Source organism: Ictalurus punctatus, chromosome 28, assembly GCF_001660625.3.
Source record: "Ictalurus punctatus breed USDA103 chromosome 28, Coco_2.0, whole genome shotgun sequence".
Lineage (NCBI taxonomy): Eukaryota > Metazoa > Chordata > Actinopteri > Siluriformes > Ictaluridae > Ictalurus > Ictalurus punctatus.
Window position 1 is genome coordinate 70,001 of NC_030443.2, and position 17,500 is coordinate 87,500.

Sequence of the window (17,500 nt, forward strand, 5' to 3'; positions counted from 1 at the left end):
TGTGAGAGTGTGTGTGTGAGAGTGTGTGTGTGTGAGAGTGTGTGTGTGTGAGAGTGTGTGTGTGTGAGAGTGAGAGTGTGTGAGAGTGAGAGTGTGTGTGTGTGTGAGTGAGAGTGTGTGTGTGTGAGTGAGAGTGTGTGTGTGTGAGTGAGAGTGTGTGTGTGTGAGTGAGAGTGTGTGTGAGAGTGAGAGTGTGTGTGTGTGTGTGTGTGAGTGAGAGTGTGTGTGTGTGAGTGAGAGTGTGTGTGTGAGAGTGAGAGTGTGTGTGTGTGAGAGTGTGTGTGTGTGTGAGAGTGAGAGTGTGTGTGTGAGAGTGAGAGTGTGTGTGTGAGAGTGTGTGTGAGTGTGTGTGTGTGAGAGTGTGTGTGTCTCTCTATACCACATTTAACCATCATCCTCCTCTCTGTGTTTCACCACGAACACGCAATTACGCATTAACACAGAAGTATACACCAGGATTAACCCTTCACGATTAGCCAATAGATAGATCATGAGAAGATGAACACACACAAACACACACTGGTTTGTGGTTAAAACTCTCACTCTCTCTCTCTCTCTCTCTCTCTCTCTCTCTCCCCAGTCTCTGTTTGCATTTGAGTATAATCAGGTTTTCCCAGAGAACGGGTGGAAAGTTTATGATGCTCTAGCGGAGTACAAGAGACAGGTACAGTGTTTGTGTTTCTGTATGCAGTGTGTAAAATGTGTGTGTGTGTGTGTGTGTGTGTAAAATGTGTGTGTGTGTGTGTGTGTGTAAAATGTGTGTGTGTGTGTGTGTAAAATGTGTGTGTGTGTGCGCGCATATGTGTGTATACAATGTGTGTGTGTAAAATGTGGTTGTATATACAATGTGTGTGTGTAGGGACTGCCCAATGAGAGTTGGAGGATCTCAAAGGTGAATGATCGTTATGAGTTGTGTGACTCGTATCCTGCGACGCTGGTTGTCCCGGTAACCGTTACTGACGATGAACTGCGCCGCGTCGCCACCTTCAGGGCAAGAGGTCGCATTCCGGTCAGTGATATCATCACCCTCATTTCCAGCCTGTGAGTGAGTGAGTGAGCGCGTGAGTGAGAGAGTGAGAGAGAGAGAGTGAGTGAGTGAGTATGCGCGTGCGAGTGTGTGTGTGTGATTGGACTGTTCCATTCTTGCAGGAGTCACATTAAAGTGGTATAGTCCATTCAGTGACCTCATCAGTGTGTGTATGTGTACATATATAATTTGCCTGTTCTGAGTATGTGTGTGTGTGTGTAGGTGTTGTCATGGCTGCACCCCCAGAGTCAGGCGGCAGTGGTACGGTCGGGTCAGCCCATGTCGGGAGTGAGTGGGAAACGCTGCAGAGACGATGAGAAGCTGCTGCAGGCCGTCATGGACGCCAACGCCCAGTCTCACAAACTCTTCATCTTCGATGCTCGACCCAGCAGCAACGCTGCAGCTAACAAGGTCTTACACACACACACAAATGTGCACACATACACATTAATCTACACACACATATGTGTATATGTGTGTGTGTGTGTGTGTGTGTGTGTGTGTGTGTGTGTGTATACATATATTCACAGTTGCAATCAGTATAATTCAACCCCTTCATGGTGAGCACCTTCAGCACTAAGTAGAGCTCCTTTATCTGTTATGACCCGCTGTAAGCAAGATGCAGATCTTCTGCAGCGTTCCTGAGGAATCTTCTCCCGTTCCTCATGAGCAATGTCCTCCAGTTCAGGAATATTCTTGGGTTTGCGTGCTGCGACCGCCTTCTTCACATCCCACCAGAGATCTTCTATGGGGTTCAGGTCAGGTGACTGTGACGGCCCTGTAGAATCTTCCAGGACTTCTTCTGCAACCGAGCCTTGGTCCAATTTGAGGTACGCTTGGGATCGTTGTCCAGATGGAAAGTCCAAGCTTCAGCTTCCTCACAGACAGCATGATGTTTTCTCCTAGGATTTCCTGGTGCTTCAATGAATCCATCTCTCCTTCCACACGCTGCAGGTTTCCAGTGCCAGAGGATGCAAAGCAGCCGCAGAGCATCACCGAGCCCCCACCATGCTCGACTGTGGACAGAGTGTTCTTTCTTCATTCTTCTTCCTCCGGACATACCGCTGATCCGTCGTACTGAAAAGTTCCAGTTTAGTTTCATCGCTCCACAGAACAGAATCCCAAAACTTCTGTGGATTATTTATATGATTCTGAGCGACTTTTCTTGTGCTTTTGGGTCAGTAGCGGTGAACGTCTTGGAGTTCTGGCATGGAAACCTTCTGTGTTTAGTTCGCGTCTTACTGCGCTCACTGAAACCTCAGTGCCTGTTACACCAGGTCTCGCTGCAGGACTTTTGCAGTCACTCGAGGGTTTTTCACAACCTGCCTTCTCACAAATCTGCTTGCAGGCTTTGATAGCTTCCTTTTTCTGCCCCGTCCAGGTATTTGATGCATTTTCTGCCCCTAGCCAATTCAGGTATTTCATGTATTCCAGCTCAAGCACACCTGGTGCAGTTAATGAAGCCCTTGATTGAGAACACCTGTTTTTGCATATTTGTGTGTTGTGAAGGAGTCTATTCAGGGCGTGAATACTTTGAGACAAGAGACATCATTATAAGTTGAATTTTCAGTTGAATTTGGGGAAACTGCTTGAAGCATTCATTGTGTCGAACTATTTCAATTGCTTTTGTTTGATTTGTTCACTGCAGACAGCTGAAAGTCATTTGACAATAAACCTGATTTGTAATGGGGTTGAATCATTTTGATTGCAACTGTGTGTATATATTCATGCACACAACAGCAACATGATTTCATCTTCTCAAAGCCCCGCCCCCTTCATACATCACCACTGGACAGTTAGTGTAGAGACTGAGTCTGTGTGTGTGTGTGTGTGTGTGTGTGTGTAGATGAAGGGAGGGGGCTGTGAGAGTGAGGATGCGTATCAGAATGCTGAACTCGTCTTCCTCGACATACACAACATTCACGTGATGCGCGAGTCGCTACGGAAACTGAAGGAGGTGGTCTACCCCAACATCGAGGAATCCCATTGGCTATCCAACCTCGAGGCCACTCATTGGCTGGAGCACATCAAGGTGGTGTTTAACACCCACACTTAGCGGCATAATAATATCACATTATCATTGTGTGTGTGTGTGTGTGTGAGAGAGAGAGAGAGAGAATGTTGTATGTCACTGGTCATTAATGACCATATACATTAATGAGCGGCTGATTAGTTTAACATTTGCACTTAAGGGTTGGTTTGGGGGTGTGGGGGGTGTGGAGGGGTGGGGGTTGGTTTTTGGGTGTGGGTGGATGAGGGTGTGTATTTATAGGTGGGTGGGGGGGTTGGTTTGGGGGTGTGTAGAAATAGATTTGAGAAATGCTGTATGATGAATGCTGTATGCCATATGAACCATTATGTTATTAGAGGTGGGTGTGGCCTAGTGCTTTCCATAAAAACAATAATGGTGTAGAATTTCACATGCAGTACTTCTGTAGTACTGCATGTAGTACTACAGAAGTACTGTAGTACTACTGTAGTACTTCAGTACTTTTGTAGTGTTCTGATGCACACATACACACAGCACTTCTATCTTCCTCATCTATTTTAGGTCGTCTTATTTTTTTTAACAGATGGTCATGAGACTAAACCCCTACTCAGATGGAATTAGTTTTCCATGCAGAGGTAAAGGGTGTGTTATATCCTGCGGGAAAAGGGTGTGTCATAGGTACACACTACAGACATGTTATGGTCATGTGACCAGTAATGATCAAGTTTGGCCACGCCTAATACAACATATTAAAGATCAAAACACTCACTGTGTATTAAAATGAGGTGTGTGTGTGTAGGTGATATTAGCAGGTGCGGTGCGGATAGTGGAGAAGGTGGAGTGCAGTAAGACGTCGGTGGTGATCCACTGCAGTGACGGTTGGGACAGAACCGCTCAGCTCTCCTCTCTCTGCATGCTGATGCTTGACTCACACTACAGAACCATCCGAGGATTCCAGAACCTCATCGAGAAGGAGTGGGTCAGCTACGGACACCGCTTCCAGCAGGTACACACACACACCATCACATTCACAGTGTGCTGAGATTCTGTCTCTGGATCTTTTACACTAACTAAGTTAACTCGCTCTGTGTGTGTGTGTGTGTGTGTGTGTGTGTGTGTATGTTACAGAGGGTGGGTCATGGTGATCAGAACCACACCGATGCGGACCGCTCCCCCATCTTCCTGCAGTTCATTGACTGTGTGTGGCAGATAACACAGCAGGTCAGTTACCATAGTAGCCATCTGAGAAGCTCCACCCACTCTGGCATGTGACGTCTGACGATAAATGTGACACTCAGCTTTGTGTGTGTGTGCGTGTGTAGTTCCCTGCAGCGTTTGAGTTTAATGAGTACTTCCTGTTGACGCTGCTGGATCACCTGTACAGCTGTCTGTTCGGAACCTTTCTGTTTAACTCCGAACAGCAGAGACATACTGAGGTGAGTGTGTGTGTGTGTGTGTGTGTGTAGCATTAGTTGCCCTGTTCAGTATATAGTAGTGCACATAAACAACATCATCAGTTCCCTTTGTACTGCACTGAAGAATACTCAGTTGCGTGCTGTATAGTGAGTGGAGTATGGAGTGGATTGGGACACGCCCACTGTGGTGTAGTGGATTGGGACAGTAAGTAACAAGTAGGGATTGGAGCACAGCCTGAGACTTGTCCTAATGTGCGTGTGTGTGTGTGTGTGTGTGTGTGTGTGTGTGTAGGAGGCACAGAAACGCACCGTGTCTCTCTGGTCCTTTATTAACAGTCAGTGGGAGGAGTTTGTGAATCCTCTGCATGTACACTACGACACACACGTGCTTTTCCCCTCCGTCTCCATCCGACACCTGCAGCTCTGGACCTCCTACTACATCCGTTGGAATCCCCGCCTCAGACCGCAGGTACACACATACACACAGACACACACAGGTTAGGTCAGTTTCACACTGCTTTAGTAATTTACTGTGTGTGTGTGTGTGTGTGTGTGTGTGCGCGCTTGTGTGTGTGTACAGGAGCCATTGCATCAGCGATATAAAGAGCTGCTTGCTAAGAGGGCGGAACTTCAGAAACGAGTTGAGGAGCTTCAGCATGAAGTAGCCAATCGTGCGTCTGCGTCTTCAGAGAGGACGGGGTCACCCACTCCCCCCGCCCCCACTATACAGACCTTCATATGATTGGCTTTTCTCTCTCTGTCTGTCTCTCTAATCAGACTTAACTGAACACACACTAATACACACTGTTAATGTAGCATGTTAGCTCGCTAAACTTTAACCCATAATGCCTTAGCAGTACTTTAATCAACAGTAGGTTTAATCATATTTATATAAACCATGCCCTCTCTTAAACTGGCCCAATCACATGACCAAAACCAGCATGGTCCAATAAAGGTGTTATACCTAAATGATGTAAGTTATAGAACACTGACTGACTAATTCTTTAAGTGTAAAGTGAGAATGTTAGGGTGCGGTCATGCCACACTACACAGCCTAATTACCATATTCATTACCATATGATTATCATATTGTGGGTCAGTCTTGCCTCTTGAGTCCTCTGTAATAAATACTTGAACAACAGCTTTGATCCAAATGGGTGTGTGTGTGTGTGTGTGTGTGTGTGTGTGAGAGAGAGAGAGATAGAGAGAATGAGTGGCATCACCCTCTAGCTGGAGTTATTTTATCTGTACACACACTAATATTACTGCTGCCATTAACACTCTGCTGTAGCCTGAAAAAATTATTGTAACCAGTCAGATATGTTATAAATGTCTTATAAAGCTTTGTTATAAATGTTATAACGTGTTTGGATTTTTTCCCCTACCAGATGGTCGAGTTTCACCACAAAGCCAATAATCCGATAATTCTATATTTAACAAGAATAAATAAATAATCCATAAGATTATTTATTCATTTAAATAATAAGTTCACCCAAAAATCACACCGCACAACTTTTTATATATATATATATATATTTTTTTTTTTTCCCACAGCTCTGAAACGACACAGCCGCTTCCGGGGTTTTAAAAAAACCACGTGATCGTTGACGTACCAGCTATAGTGTGCGTATCTATCGCGTCATCGGAGAGGGCGTATCCCCAAAAATAGCTTGCTGGTTCGAGCATTGAGATTGGATGATACGATTCAAAACTCCAAGTCCCGCCCATATGTCCGCTTCTTATTGGCTCATTCGAGCTTCAATCCCTCGACTGTGATTGGCTGATCCCGCCCCCTATGGGCGCTGCGCATTGGCTGCTCTGGTTTTCTTTTGTGGTGGCAGTTCGCATCCGGTTCGTGAGGAGCCTGAGATACACAAAAAAGCGGAGAAAGGAATTTTTAAAGCTCGGAGACGGAAGCGGAAATCCGTGTTTTTGTCTTTTATACATGAGTGTAAGAGTGAGAGCGGAGCTGAGAGAGTTTTATTATAAATTGTGAGTGAGGATTTTAGTGTGAGGACTGAGCGGAACCTGAGTGGAACCATTTTAGTGTGAACTGAGCTAACAGGCTAATGCTAGCTTAGTGTGTGTGTGTGTGTGTGTGTGTGTGTGTGTGTGTGTGTGTGTGTGAGTGTGAGTGAGTGAGAGAGAGAGAGAGAGAGCGAGAGTGAGAGAGAGAGGACTGTACCGGGGCAGTTTATACCGGGTTAGTGTGTGTGTGTGTGTGTGTGTGTGTGTGTGTGTGTGTGTGTGGCGGTGATGGCGAGCTCGGCCCTGTACGCCTGCACCAAGTGTAACCAGCGCTACCCGTTCGAGGAACTCTCTCAGGGACAGCAGCTCTGCAAGGTGTGTGTGTGTGTGTGTGTGTGTGTGAGAGAGAGAGAGAGAGAGAGTGTGTGTGGTCCTGTTCGCACCTGGCATGCATGTGTGTGTGTGTGTGTGTGTGTGTGTGTGTGTGTGTGTGTGTGTGTGTGTATTCTGGGTGATGGGATGGTAAGAGTCTGGTCAGTTGCCCTCCAGCTCCCTCTTGCTGTATGAAACCTGCAGACTGGAGATGCCTTCATAACGCCAGGTGCTTTCCACCGATCAGCCAGAACATTAAAACCACCTGCCTAACAATGTGTAGGTCCTCCTCGTGCCTCCTAAACAGCTCTGACCCGTCGAGGTATGGACTCCATGAGACCTCTGAAGGTGTGCTGGACAGGTCTGGCCTGCGTGGATCGGACCTGTTTGTGCAGAACGTCCCTCAGACGCTGGATCGGACAGATCTGGTGAATTTGGAGGCCGAGTTAACACCTGAACTCTTCGTCATGTTCCTCAAACTGTTCCTGAACAGTTTTTGCAGTGTGTCAGGGGGCATTGTCCTGCTGAAAGAGGCCACTGGCCACCATTAGGGAACACCGTTACCATGAAGAGGACTCGGTCTGGAACAATGTTTAGGTAGGTGGTACATGTCAAAGTAACATCCACATAAACACCAGGACCCGAGGTTTCCCATCAGAACATTGCCCAGAGCATCACACTTCCTCCACCAGCTCTCCTTCTTCCCATAGTGCATCCTGGTGCCGTCTCTTCCCCAGGTAAGCACCGCACACACACCTGGCCTCCACATGATGTAAAAGAAAACCTGATTGATCAGACCAGGACACCTTCCTTCGCTCCATGGTCCAGTTCTGATGCCCACTGTAGGAGTTTCGGTGGTGTACAGGGGGTCAGCATGGGCGCTCTGACCGCCCTGCAGCTACACAGCTCCAGGTGCCACGGAAACAAGATAATCAACGTTATTCACTTCACCTGTCAGTGACTTTAATGTTGTGGCTGACAGGTGTGTGTGTGTGTGTGTCTCAAATGTGTCTCAAATTCTGATCCGATCATCCAGGACACGTTAATGCCAGGTGTGAACAGGCCTGTGTGTGTGTGTGTGTGTGTGTGTGTGTGTGTGTGTGGCCTCCGAACTGAATTCAAACTACTCTCCTTCACTGTGTGTGTGTGTGTGTGTGTGTGTGTGTGTGTGTGTGTGCGCAGGAGTGTCGGATTGCCCATCCCATGGTGAAGTGCACCTACTGTAGAACAGAGTTCCAACAAGAGAGGTAATGCGCACACACACACACACACACACACACACACACACACACACACAGACACTCAATAGTGAGGAACAATGAGACAAGTCGGAGTGTCCGTCTTGTGCATGACTCCAAACACAGCACAAAATCATTCAGTGTGTGTGTGTGTGTGTGTGTGTGTGTGTGTGTGTGTGTTTCAGTGACTTTACACTTATCCACAGCCTGTGACGTATTTCCGGTGTGTTGATGTTAAATGTGGAAACACAGCATTGCTGTCTATAAACACGCTATAACCACGTTATAGACAGTGTAGTTAGTTTAGATGTTTGTTCAGACACGTGTGTGTGTGTGTGTGTGTGTGTGTGTGTGTTGGAGCTGCTCGCGCACTGTGATTGGCTCACACACTACAGGAGTGTAACACACTTGCTCTTTATTACACACTGAAGTGAACATGCTGATGGAGTCATGACCAGCATCAGAGTTCCTGCTGAGAACGTGCACACTGCCTGTCGATACACACTAATAATAATAATAATAATAATAATAATAATAATAATAATACTGTGTCATTACAGCAAAACCAACACCATTTGCAAGAAATGTGCACAGAATGTCAAACAGTTTGGAACAGTAAGTTTTCTCTCTCTGTGTGTGTGTGTGTGTGTGTGTGTGTGTGTGTGTGTGAATGAGAGTGAGCGTGTGTGTGAGTGAATGAGTGTAGGTGTGTGAATGAGTGTAGGTGTGTGAATGAGTGTAGGTGTGTGAATGAGTGTGAACGAGAGTGAGTGTGTGTGTGTGAGTGTGAACGAGTGAGTGTGTGAGGATGACTGAGTACAGACTGTTATGTACTAAATGGGATCTTGTTAACTGTCTTTTCTTTTGTGTGTGTGTGTGTGTGTGTGTGTGTTAGCCGAAGCCGTGTCAGTACTGTAACATCATCGCAGCGTTCATCGGGACAAAGTGTCAGCGCTGCACTAACTCGGAGAAGAAGTACGGTCCGCCCCAGACCTGTGAGCAGTGTAAACAGCAGTGTGCCTTCGACAGGAAGGAGGAGGGCCGGAGAAAGGTCTCTCTCTCTCTCTCTCACACACACATACACACACACACGCACACAGTCTGTGTCTCTCACACTCGCTCTCACACTCACACCTTACTGAATAAGCTCAAATAGTTTTAGAATATCCTGCACACAAATTTCAGAAAACTGGTGAATGAGAAGGTGTGTGTGTGTGTGTGTGTGTGTGTGTGTGTGTGTGTGTGTGTGTGTGTGTGTGTAGGTGGATGGGAAGCTGCTGTGTTGGCTCTGCACACTCTCCTACCGTCGTGTTCTACAGAAAACTAAAGAACAGCGTAAAGGCCTCGGCTCGTCTCACTCCAACTCCTCATCACTCAGCGACAAGGAGCACCGTCACCACCACCGCCACAGCACCTCACACAAGTACACACACACACACACACACACACACACACACACACACACCGTCACCACCACCGCCACAGCACCTCACACAAGTACACACACACACACACACACACACACACACACACACACACCGTCACCACCACCGCCACAGCACCTCACACAAGTACACACACACACACACACACACACACACACACACACACACACACACACACACCGTCACCACCACCGCCACAGCACCTCACACAAGTACACACACACACACACACACACACACACACACACACACACACACACACCGTCACCACCACCGCCACAGCACCTCACACAAGTACACACACACACACACACACACACACGCACACACACACACACCGTCACCACCACCGCCACAGCACCTCACACAAGTACACACACACACACACACACACACACACCGTCACCACCACAGCACCTCACACAAGTACACACACACACACACACACACACACACACCGTCACCACCACCGCCACAGCACCTCACACAAGTACACACACACACACACACACACACACACACACACACACCGTCACCACCACCGCCACAGCACCTCACACAAGTACACACACACACACACACACACACACACACACACCGTCACCACCACCACCACAGCACCTCACACAAGTACACACACACACACACACACCGTCACCACCACCGCCACAGCACCTCACACAAGTACACACACACACACATACACACCATCACCACCACCGCCACAGCACCTCACACACACACACACACACACAGACACACACACCGCCACCGCCACAGCACCTCACACAAGTACACACTCACACACACATACACACACACACACACACCATCACCACCACCGCCACAGCACCTCACACAAGTACACACACACACACACACCGTCACCACCACCGCCACAGCACCTCACACAAGTACACACAGACGGTCACCACTACCACCGCCACACTGAGGTTGTTCATGCAGGGGTTCGAGGCTGCAGCTGTAATGATGTTGCAGTGTTTTTGTTGTAATTATAAAATAAATAAAGTTTAAATGATGTTTGTATTCGTATCAGATTCGTCTCGTATCCTGGCTTTAGTTCTTATATCAGGGGTGTCCAGTCTTATTCGGAAAGGCCCGGTGTGGTGCAGGTTTTCAGGTTTTCATTCCAGCCAAGCAGAAGCCACACCTGAGTCTACTGAAAGCCAAGATCTACTGATTAAACAGGTGGAATCAGGTGTGTCTTCTGCTTGATTGGAGTGAAAACCTGCACCACACCGGCCCTCTCCAAATAAGACTGACACCCCTGTCTTGTACCTACTAGTGACTGTACCAGTGTACATAATGCTAGGTCTCTATTAAAGATTGTGTGTGTGTGTTTGCAGGCTGAGTAGCAGTTTGAGTCCAGAGCAGGAGCAGCGACTGTGGGAACAGAGGTAAACTTGCTGCGTCCCTCTCTGTACACACACACACACACACACACACACAGATATATGACCTCTTCTCTTTAACACCTGACCTTTTTCACTTGCGCTTGGTTGATGCTTTTTACTGTTTTGCATAAGTTACACATGTGGCACACTCGTGTGTGTGTGTGTGTGTGTGTGTATGTGTTAGGGCTGCGACAACTTATCAATAAAATTGAGAATTAAAATAATGGACTGTGAATGTCATTATGGATTATTTGGTTGTGTGACGTCACTGTGGATACCTCCCTCCCCCATCCCCTCCCCCTGTCAGTAACATCACTTCACGATGGTGAAAAACGCATTTCTATGAAGAAAAGTGCAGTCTCCAGCTCGTCCAGTTCATGAGAATGTTTTATATTAAGCACTTCAAACAAATTGATACGTGTAGTAGTGTGTAGTAGCGTGTATTAACGTGTAGTAGTGTAGTAGCGTGTATTAACGTGTAGTAGCGTGTATTAACGTGTAGCGGCGTGTATTAACGTGTAGTAGTGTAGTAGCGTGTAGTAGCGTGTATTAACGTGTAGTAGCGTGTATTAACGTGTAGTAGCGTGTATTAACGTGTAGTAGTGTAGTAGCGTGTATTAACGTGTAGTAGCGTGTATTAACGTGTAGTAGTGTAGTAGCGTGTATTAACGTGTAGTAGTGTGTATTAGCGTGTAGTAGCGTGTATTAACGTGTAGTAGTGTAGTAGCGTGTATTAACGTGTAGTAGTGTAGTAGCGTGTATTAACGTGTAGTAGTGTGTATTAGCGTGTAGTAGCGTGTATTAACGTGTAGTAGTGTAGTAGCGTGTATTAACGTGTAGTAGTGTAGTAGCGTGTATTAACGTGTAGTAGTGTGTATTAACGTGTAGTAGTGTATTAGCGTGTAGTAGTGTATTAGCGTGTATTAACGTGTAGTAGTGTAGTAGCGTGTATTAACGTGTAGTAGTGTAGTAGCGTGTATTAACGTGTAGTAGTGTGTATTAACGTGTAGTAGTGTATTAGCGTGTAGTAGTGTATTAGCGTGTATTAACGTGTAGTAGTGTAGTAGCGTGTATTAACGTGTAGTAGCGTGTATTAACGTGTAGTAGTGTATTAGCGTGTAGTAGTGTGTATTAGCGTGTAGTAGTGTGTATTAGCGTGTAGTAGTGTGTATTAGCGTGTAGTAGTGTGTATTAGCGTGTATTAACGTGTAGTAGTGTATTAGCGTGTAGTAGTGTGTATTAGCGTGTAGTAGTGTGTATTAGCGTGTAGTAGTGTGTATTAGCGTGTAGTAGTGTGTATTAGCGTGTAGTAGTGTGTATTAGCGTGTAGTAGTGTGTATTAGCGTGTATTAACGTGTAGTAGCGTGTATTAGCGTGTAGTAGCGTGTATTAGCGTGTAGTAGTGTGTATTAGCGTGTAGTAGTGTGTATTAGCGTGTAGTAGTGTGTATTAGCGTGTAGTAGTGTGTATTAGCGTGTATTAACGTGTAGTAGTGTGTATTAGCGTGTAGTAGTGTGTATTAGCGTGTAGTAGTGTGTATTAACGTGTAGTAGTGTATTAGCGTGTAGTAGCGTATTAGTGTGTATTAACGTGTAGTAGTGTAGTAGCGTGTATTAACGTGTAGTAGTGTGTATTAACGTGTAGTAGTGTATTAGCGTGTAGTAGTGTATTAGCGTGTATTAACGTGTAGTAGTGTAGTAGCGTGTATTAACGTGTAGTAGCGTGTATTAACGTGTAGTAGTGTATTAGCGTGTAGTAGTGTGTATTAGCGTGTAGTAGTGTGTATTAGCGTGTATTAACGTGTAGTAGTGTATTAGCGTGTAGTAGTGTGTATTAACGTGTAGTAGTGTGTATTAGCGTGTAGTAGTGTGTATTAGCGTGTAGTAGTGTGTATTAACGTGTAGTAGTGTATTAGCGTGTAGTAGTGTGTATTAGCGTGTAGTAGTGTGTATTAACGTGTAGTAGCGTGTATTAGCGTGTAGTAGTGTGTATTAGCGTGTAGTAGTGTGTATTAACGTGTAGTAGTGTGTATTAGCGTGTAGTAGTGTGTATTAACGTGTAGTAGTGTGTATTAGCGTGTAGTAGTGTGTATTAGCGTGTAGTAGTGTGTATTAGCGTGTATTAACGTGTAGTAGCGTGTATTAGCGTGTAGTAGTGTGTATTAGCGTGTAGTAGTGTGTATTAGCGTGTAGTAGTGTGTATTAGCGTGTAGTAGTGTGTATTAGCGTGTAGTAGTGTGTATTAGCGTGTATTAACGTGTAGTAGTGTGTATTAGCGTGTAGTAGTGTGTATTAGCGTGTAGTAGTGTGTATTAGCGTGTATTAACGTGTAGTAGTGTGTATTAACGTGTAGTAGCGTATTAGTGTGTATTAACGTGTAGTAGTGTATTACGTGTAGTAGTGTATTACGTGTAGTAGTGTGTATTAACGTGTAGTAGTGTGTATTAACGTGTAGTAGCGTGTATTAACGTGTAGTAGCGTGTATTAACGTGTAGTAGTGTATTACGTGTAGTAGTGTATTACGTGTAGTAGTGTATTACGTGTAGTAGTGTGTATTAACGTGTAGTAGCGTGTATTAACGTGTAGTAGCGTGTATTAACGTGTAGTAGCGTGTATTAACGTGTAGTAGTGTGTATTAACGTGTAGTAGCGTATTAGTGTGTATTAATGTGTAGTAGTGTATTACGTGTAGTAGTGTGTATTAACGTGTATTAACGTGTAGTAGTGTATTAACGTGTAGTAGTGTATTAGCGTGTATTAACGTGTAGTAGCGTGTATTAACGTGTAGTAGTGTATTAACGTGTAGTAGCGTGTATTAACGTGTAGTAGTGTATTAACGTGTAGTAGTGTATTAACGTGTAGTAGCGTGTATTAACGTGTAGTAGTGTATTAACGTGTAGTAGTGTATTAACGTGTAGTAGCGTGTATTAACGTGTAGTAGCGTGTATTAACGTGTAGTAGCGTGTATTAACGTGTAGTAGCGTGTATTAACGTGTAGTAGCGTGTATTAGCGTGTAGTAGCGTGTATTAGCGTGTAGTAGCGTGTATTAACGTGTAGTAGCGTGTATTAACGTGTAGTAGCGTGTATTAACGTGTAGTAGCGTGTATTAACGTGTAGTAGTGTGTATTAATGTGTAGTAGCGTATTAGTGTGTATTAACGTGTAGTAGCGTATTAGTGTGTATTAACGTGTAGTAGTGTGTATTAACGTGTATTAACGTGTAGTAGTGTATTAACGTGTAGTAGTGTATTAGCGTGTATTAACGTGTAGTAGTGTATTAACGTGTAGTAGTGTATTAACGTGTAGTAGTGTAGTAGTGTGTATTAACGTGTAGTAGCGTGTATTAACGTGACTCGTCATGTCAGACGCTGCGACAGACGCGTGTGCGGTGTAACGTGTTCCAGACGTGTGTTCTTCAGCACAGACGTGACATGTTTACGTTTATATCCTTATCTGTAAATGTTATAAACTCACGCCAGTATTATATATTTTATATAAAGTCTGGTCCTGACAGCGAGCGAGTCTCCGTTACACTGAACGAGCGCGAGTCCACGCCTGCGCCGCAATCACACAGTAACTCTGACTAAAACATTCATTCTGATCACATCTGTAGTCTGCTGTTATATTTATTTATCTTTATAAACTAAAGTAAGTGTGTGTAAAGGAAGTGTGTTAACACTTCCTCTCTGCTTCTATTTTTATTCTGCAGTGTTTTTGATCTAGTGATTTACCTTCTGCTTTAGAGCGTGTGGACAGTCGGCTGTTTACAGTGTACAGCATAGCACACATTTACATTCACTACCTTTATCGTGGTCTTCTGTGTGAAGGACACCGTCAGGCAGAATGTGGAATAACTTTTCTTTCTTTTTTTAAATACAGAAAATAAATCTAATTTTTAATCCATCTAATCGATTAATTGAAGAAATAATCGATGGATTAATCGATTATGAAAATAATTCAGTTGAAGCCCTAGAGTTGGGACAGGTATTAGAGTATTGTGGGCAGTTGAGTTGTCATGGTAACAGGATTTTTTTTCCTTTACAGCCATAAATCATCATCCATTCAGAAAGAAACACCAAAGAAGAAACCCAAACTGGAGCTGAAACCGTCCAACGGAGACAGGTGTGTGTGTGTGTGTGTGTGTGTGTGTGTGTGTGGAGACCCACTTCTAGTGTGAGCTGCTGTTATGACATGATGTGTGGTTTGAATCTCTCTCTCTGTCTCTCCCTGTCCCTGTCTCTCTGCCCCCTCCCCCCCTCCCCCCGTGTTGTCCCTCCGCTCTACAGTAGTTCTATAGCTCAGTCAATGGACTCGGGTGGGACAGATAACTTCATCCTGATCAGTCAGCTGAAAGAGGAAGTGATGTCACTGAAGAGGATGCTGCAGCAGAGAGAGCAGACCATCCTGGAGAAGGACAGAAAGGTACACACACGTACTGAATAGATTTATGGACGGATGGATAGATATACATCTGTGATGAGATGTTTGCTGCTCTTTCACTCATGGGTAATGAAGTGTGTGCGTGTGCGTGTGTGTGTGTGTGTGTGTGTGTGTGTAGCTGACTGAGCTGAAGGCTGATTTTCAGTATCAGGAGTCGAATATGCGGCTGAAGATGAACAACATGGAGAAAGCTCATAAAGAGGCCATGGAGCAACAACAGGTAACACACACACACACACACAACAATGAAAATACTAACAGCTTTTATTTATTTATTTCTGTGTGCACAATATGCACCTGTCTATCTCTCCGTGTTTGTCTTCACATGTCCCTTACTCTTACCTCTTTAACATTTGTCTTTTTTTTTTCTACCTGTCTTACTTCCTCTGTCTGTCTGTAGGCAAAAAACAGGGAGTTGATGAAACAGGTTGCTGCTCTCTCTAAAGGAAAGAAGCTCGACCGCACCAGCAGCTCCCTTTTGTTACCATGACGATGACCTGTCACCCACACATGCCCATGTGTCATCACTGTGAGGAAGCTGAGGCCGTATGACTCTCATCCACCCCCCCCCCCCCCCCCCCCCCCCCCCAAAAAAAAAAAAAACATTACCTGCCTGCCTGTCTGTCTCTACATCGGTATCCACCTGTCTGTCCCCCCCCCCCCCTCTCTCCATCAATGCCCGTCTCCAGTCTGTCTGCTGTTTTCCTTGCTGTCTGTCTCTCCCACCACCCTTTGTTCTGACCCTGTTTGCTTTCTCTCTCTCTCCATCTCTGGTTCTACTGTCACTCTCCTGATGATGTCACTGATGTCACATATGCAGCCCCACCCCAGTCATGTGACTCTGAGCTGAGGGGCTATGCTATGGACAAACATGGCCACTGGGCACACCAGCCCTGCAGGATGCGGGCACACCAGCCCTGCAGGATGCGCGCACACACTCACGTCTGTGCAGAGAGTGACTGTACAGCTGTCTGTCTCTGCCTGTCTGCCTGCACACGGGTGGGCTTTTAATCACAACAATGAGGATTTTATTATTCAGTGTGAAAGAGAATTGTTATTCATATTATAGGAATCTCTCTCTCTCTCTCTCTCTCTCTCTCTCTCTCTCTCTCTCTCTATTATAAGTCTTTGTACTGTGACACTTTTGTATTTTTTATTTTGTCCTCAACAGTGTGGACATTTCAGGAATAATAAATATAAAACTCATCTGTGTGTGTGTGTGTGTGTGTGTGTGTGTGTGTGTGCACGTGCACTATCAAGCGCACTGCAAACCTGTGAAACAAGATGTTCCAGGGAATTACTGTATGCAGTTTCATCAGTCTCCATTTCATTCAGCAGTCTGATATAACACTCAGGAACTTGTCTGTAATAGCTGTGCAGTATATACACATCCATGGACAGTCTGTTTTTAACCCTGAACATTTCCCCCAATACACTGAACCGTTGGTCAGTTGCAACCTGCGATGGGCGCAGCGCTCCAACACTACCTCCACCAGGAGCGGGGCCAGAGTGGGACCCGTTTTCATTCTGGGACTTTAATCCCCAAGACCAGCCCATTTTATTCGTGGTGGAAGAACTTTATAATGAAGTGACAGTTTAGATCTTACTATCGCGTTATATTTATTACGGACATGTTTCAGTAAGTATATAAATATAAATAACAAAACACATACTGAGTATTGTTTCTGCTACAAAAGTCCAACGGTAACATGAAAATAAAATGTTTGTTTGCATTCAAACTAATCTGAAGTATTTCAGCAAGAAATATACTTTTTTGGCAGCTACCTCCCACCAGGGCATGTGACAATGGTTTGTTTATATCTCCATGGTAACGACCCGAGTGCGCACGTGTGTGTGAGAGAGCTCGAGCTCTCCATTCTGACCTCGTCCTATGAAAGTAGGCTGTTTAATGTAATTGTCTCAATACTTTCTCCATTTTACAGAGATTTGGGGACACGAAAGGTTCACACTTTACACACTTTGCGATATACACATCATGATGTATGGAAACGGCTCAAGGGCAGATTTCTTTTGCAACACACCAAAACGTATGCGACAGTTTGTTTTGAAAGAATGACGTCATCACGCACACCATTTTATCTGTAAAAGGCCAATGAGATGGAAAAAGGCGGGAGACAGCAAATATCACAATTTTTTAAAAGTATTTCACTCTGTCTATAACAAGTGTAAAA

General features: G+C 45.1%; 2 protein-coding genes across 8 annotated transcripts in view; both read left to right on the forward strand.

Annotated features, from left to right (window-relative positions):
- The window catches only part of mtmr2 (myotubularin related protein 2), an 8,995-nt gene extending 3,201 nt beyond the window's left edge, over nt 1-5,794 (forward strand). For all 4 annotated transcript variants that reach the window (XM_047152024.2, XM_017459529.3, XM_017459531.3 and 1 more), the window contains 9 exons: nt 581-664; nt 860-1,009; nt 1,250-1,438; nt 2,874-3,059; nt 3,817-4,023; nt 4,146-4,238; nt 4,340-4,453; nt 4,725-4,901; nt 5,013-5,794. In XM_047152024.2, the coding sequence (XP_047007980.1) occupies nt 581-664; nt 860-1,009; nt 1,250-1,438; nt 2,874-3,059; nt 3,817-4,023; nt 4,146-4,238; nt 4,340-4,453; nt 4,725-4,901; nt 5,013-5,174 (1,362 nt within the window). In that variant the 3' untranslated portion in view covers nt 5,175-5,794. The remainder of the gene's footprint in view (nt 1-580; nt 665-859; nt 1,010-1,249; nt 1,439-2,873; nt 3,060-3,816; nt 4,024-4,145; nt 4,239-4,339; nt 4,454-4,724; nt 4,902-5,012) is intronic.
- Nucleotides 5,795-6,239: 445 nt separating this feature from the next.
- On the forward strand, nt 6,240-16,514 carry fam76b (family with sequence similarity 76 member B). 4 transcript variants are annotated; one of them, XM_053677162.1, is made up of 11 exons: nt 6,240-6,775; nt 7,955-8,019; nt 8,571-8,625; nt 8,906-9,061; nt 9,273-9,402; nt 10,236-10,317; nt 10,823-10,873; nt 14,913-14,990; nt 15,155-15,290; nt 15,427-15,528; nt 15,709-16,514. In XM_053677162.1, exons 1-11 carry the CDS (start codon nt 6,689-6,691, stop codon nt 15,796-15,798), a joined length of 1,032 nt encoding a protein of 343 aa, XP_053533137.1. In that variant the 5' UTR covers nt 6,240-6,688; the 3' UTR covers nt 15,799-16,514. The 4 variants fall into 4 exon arrangements, with proteins under 4 accessions (XP_053533137.1, XP_053533138.1, XP_053533136.1 ...); XM_053677163.1 differs by having other exon boundaries at nt 6,241-6,775; nt 10,306-10,369; XM_053677161.1 differs by lacking the exon at nt 10,236-10,317 and having other exon boundaries at nt 6,245-6,775; nt 9,273-9,433; nt 15,158-15,290.
- The last annotated feature ends 986 nt before the right edge of the window (nt 16,515-17,500 follow it).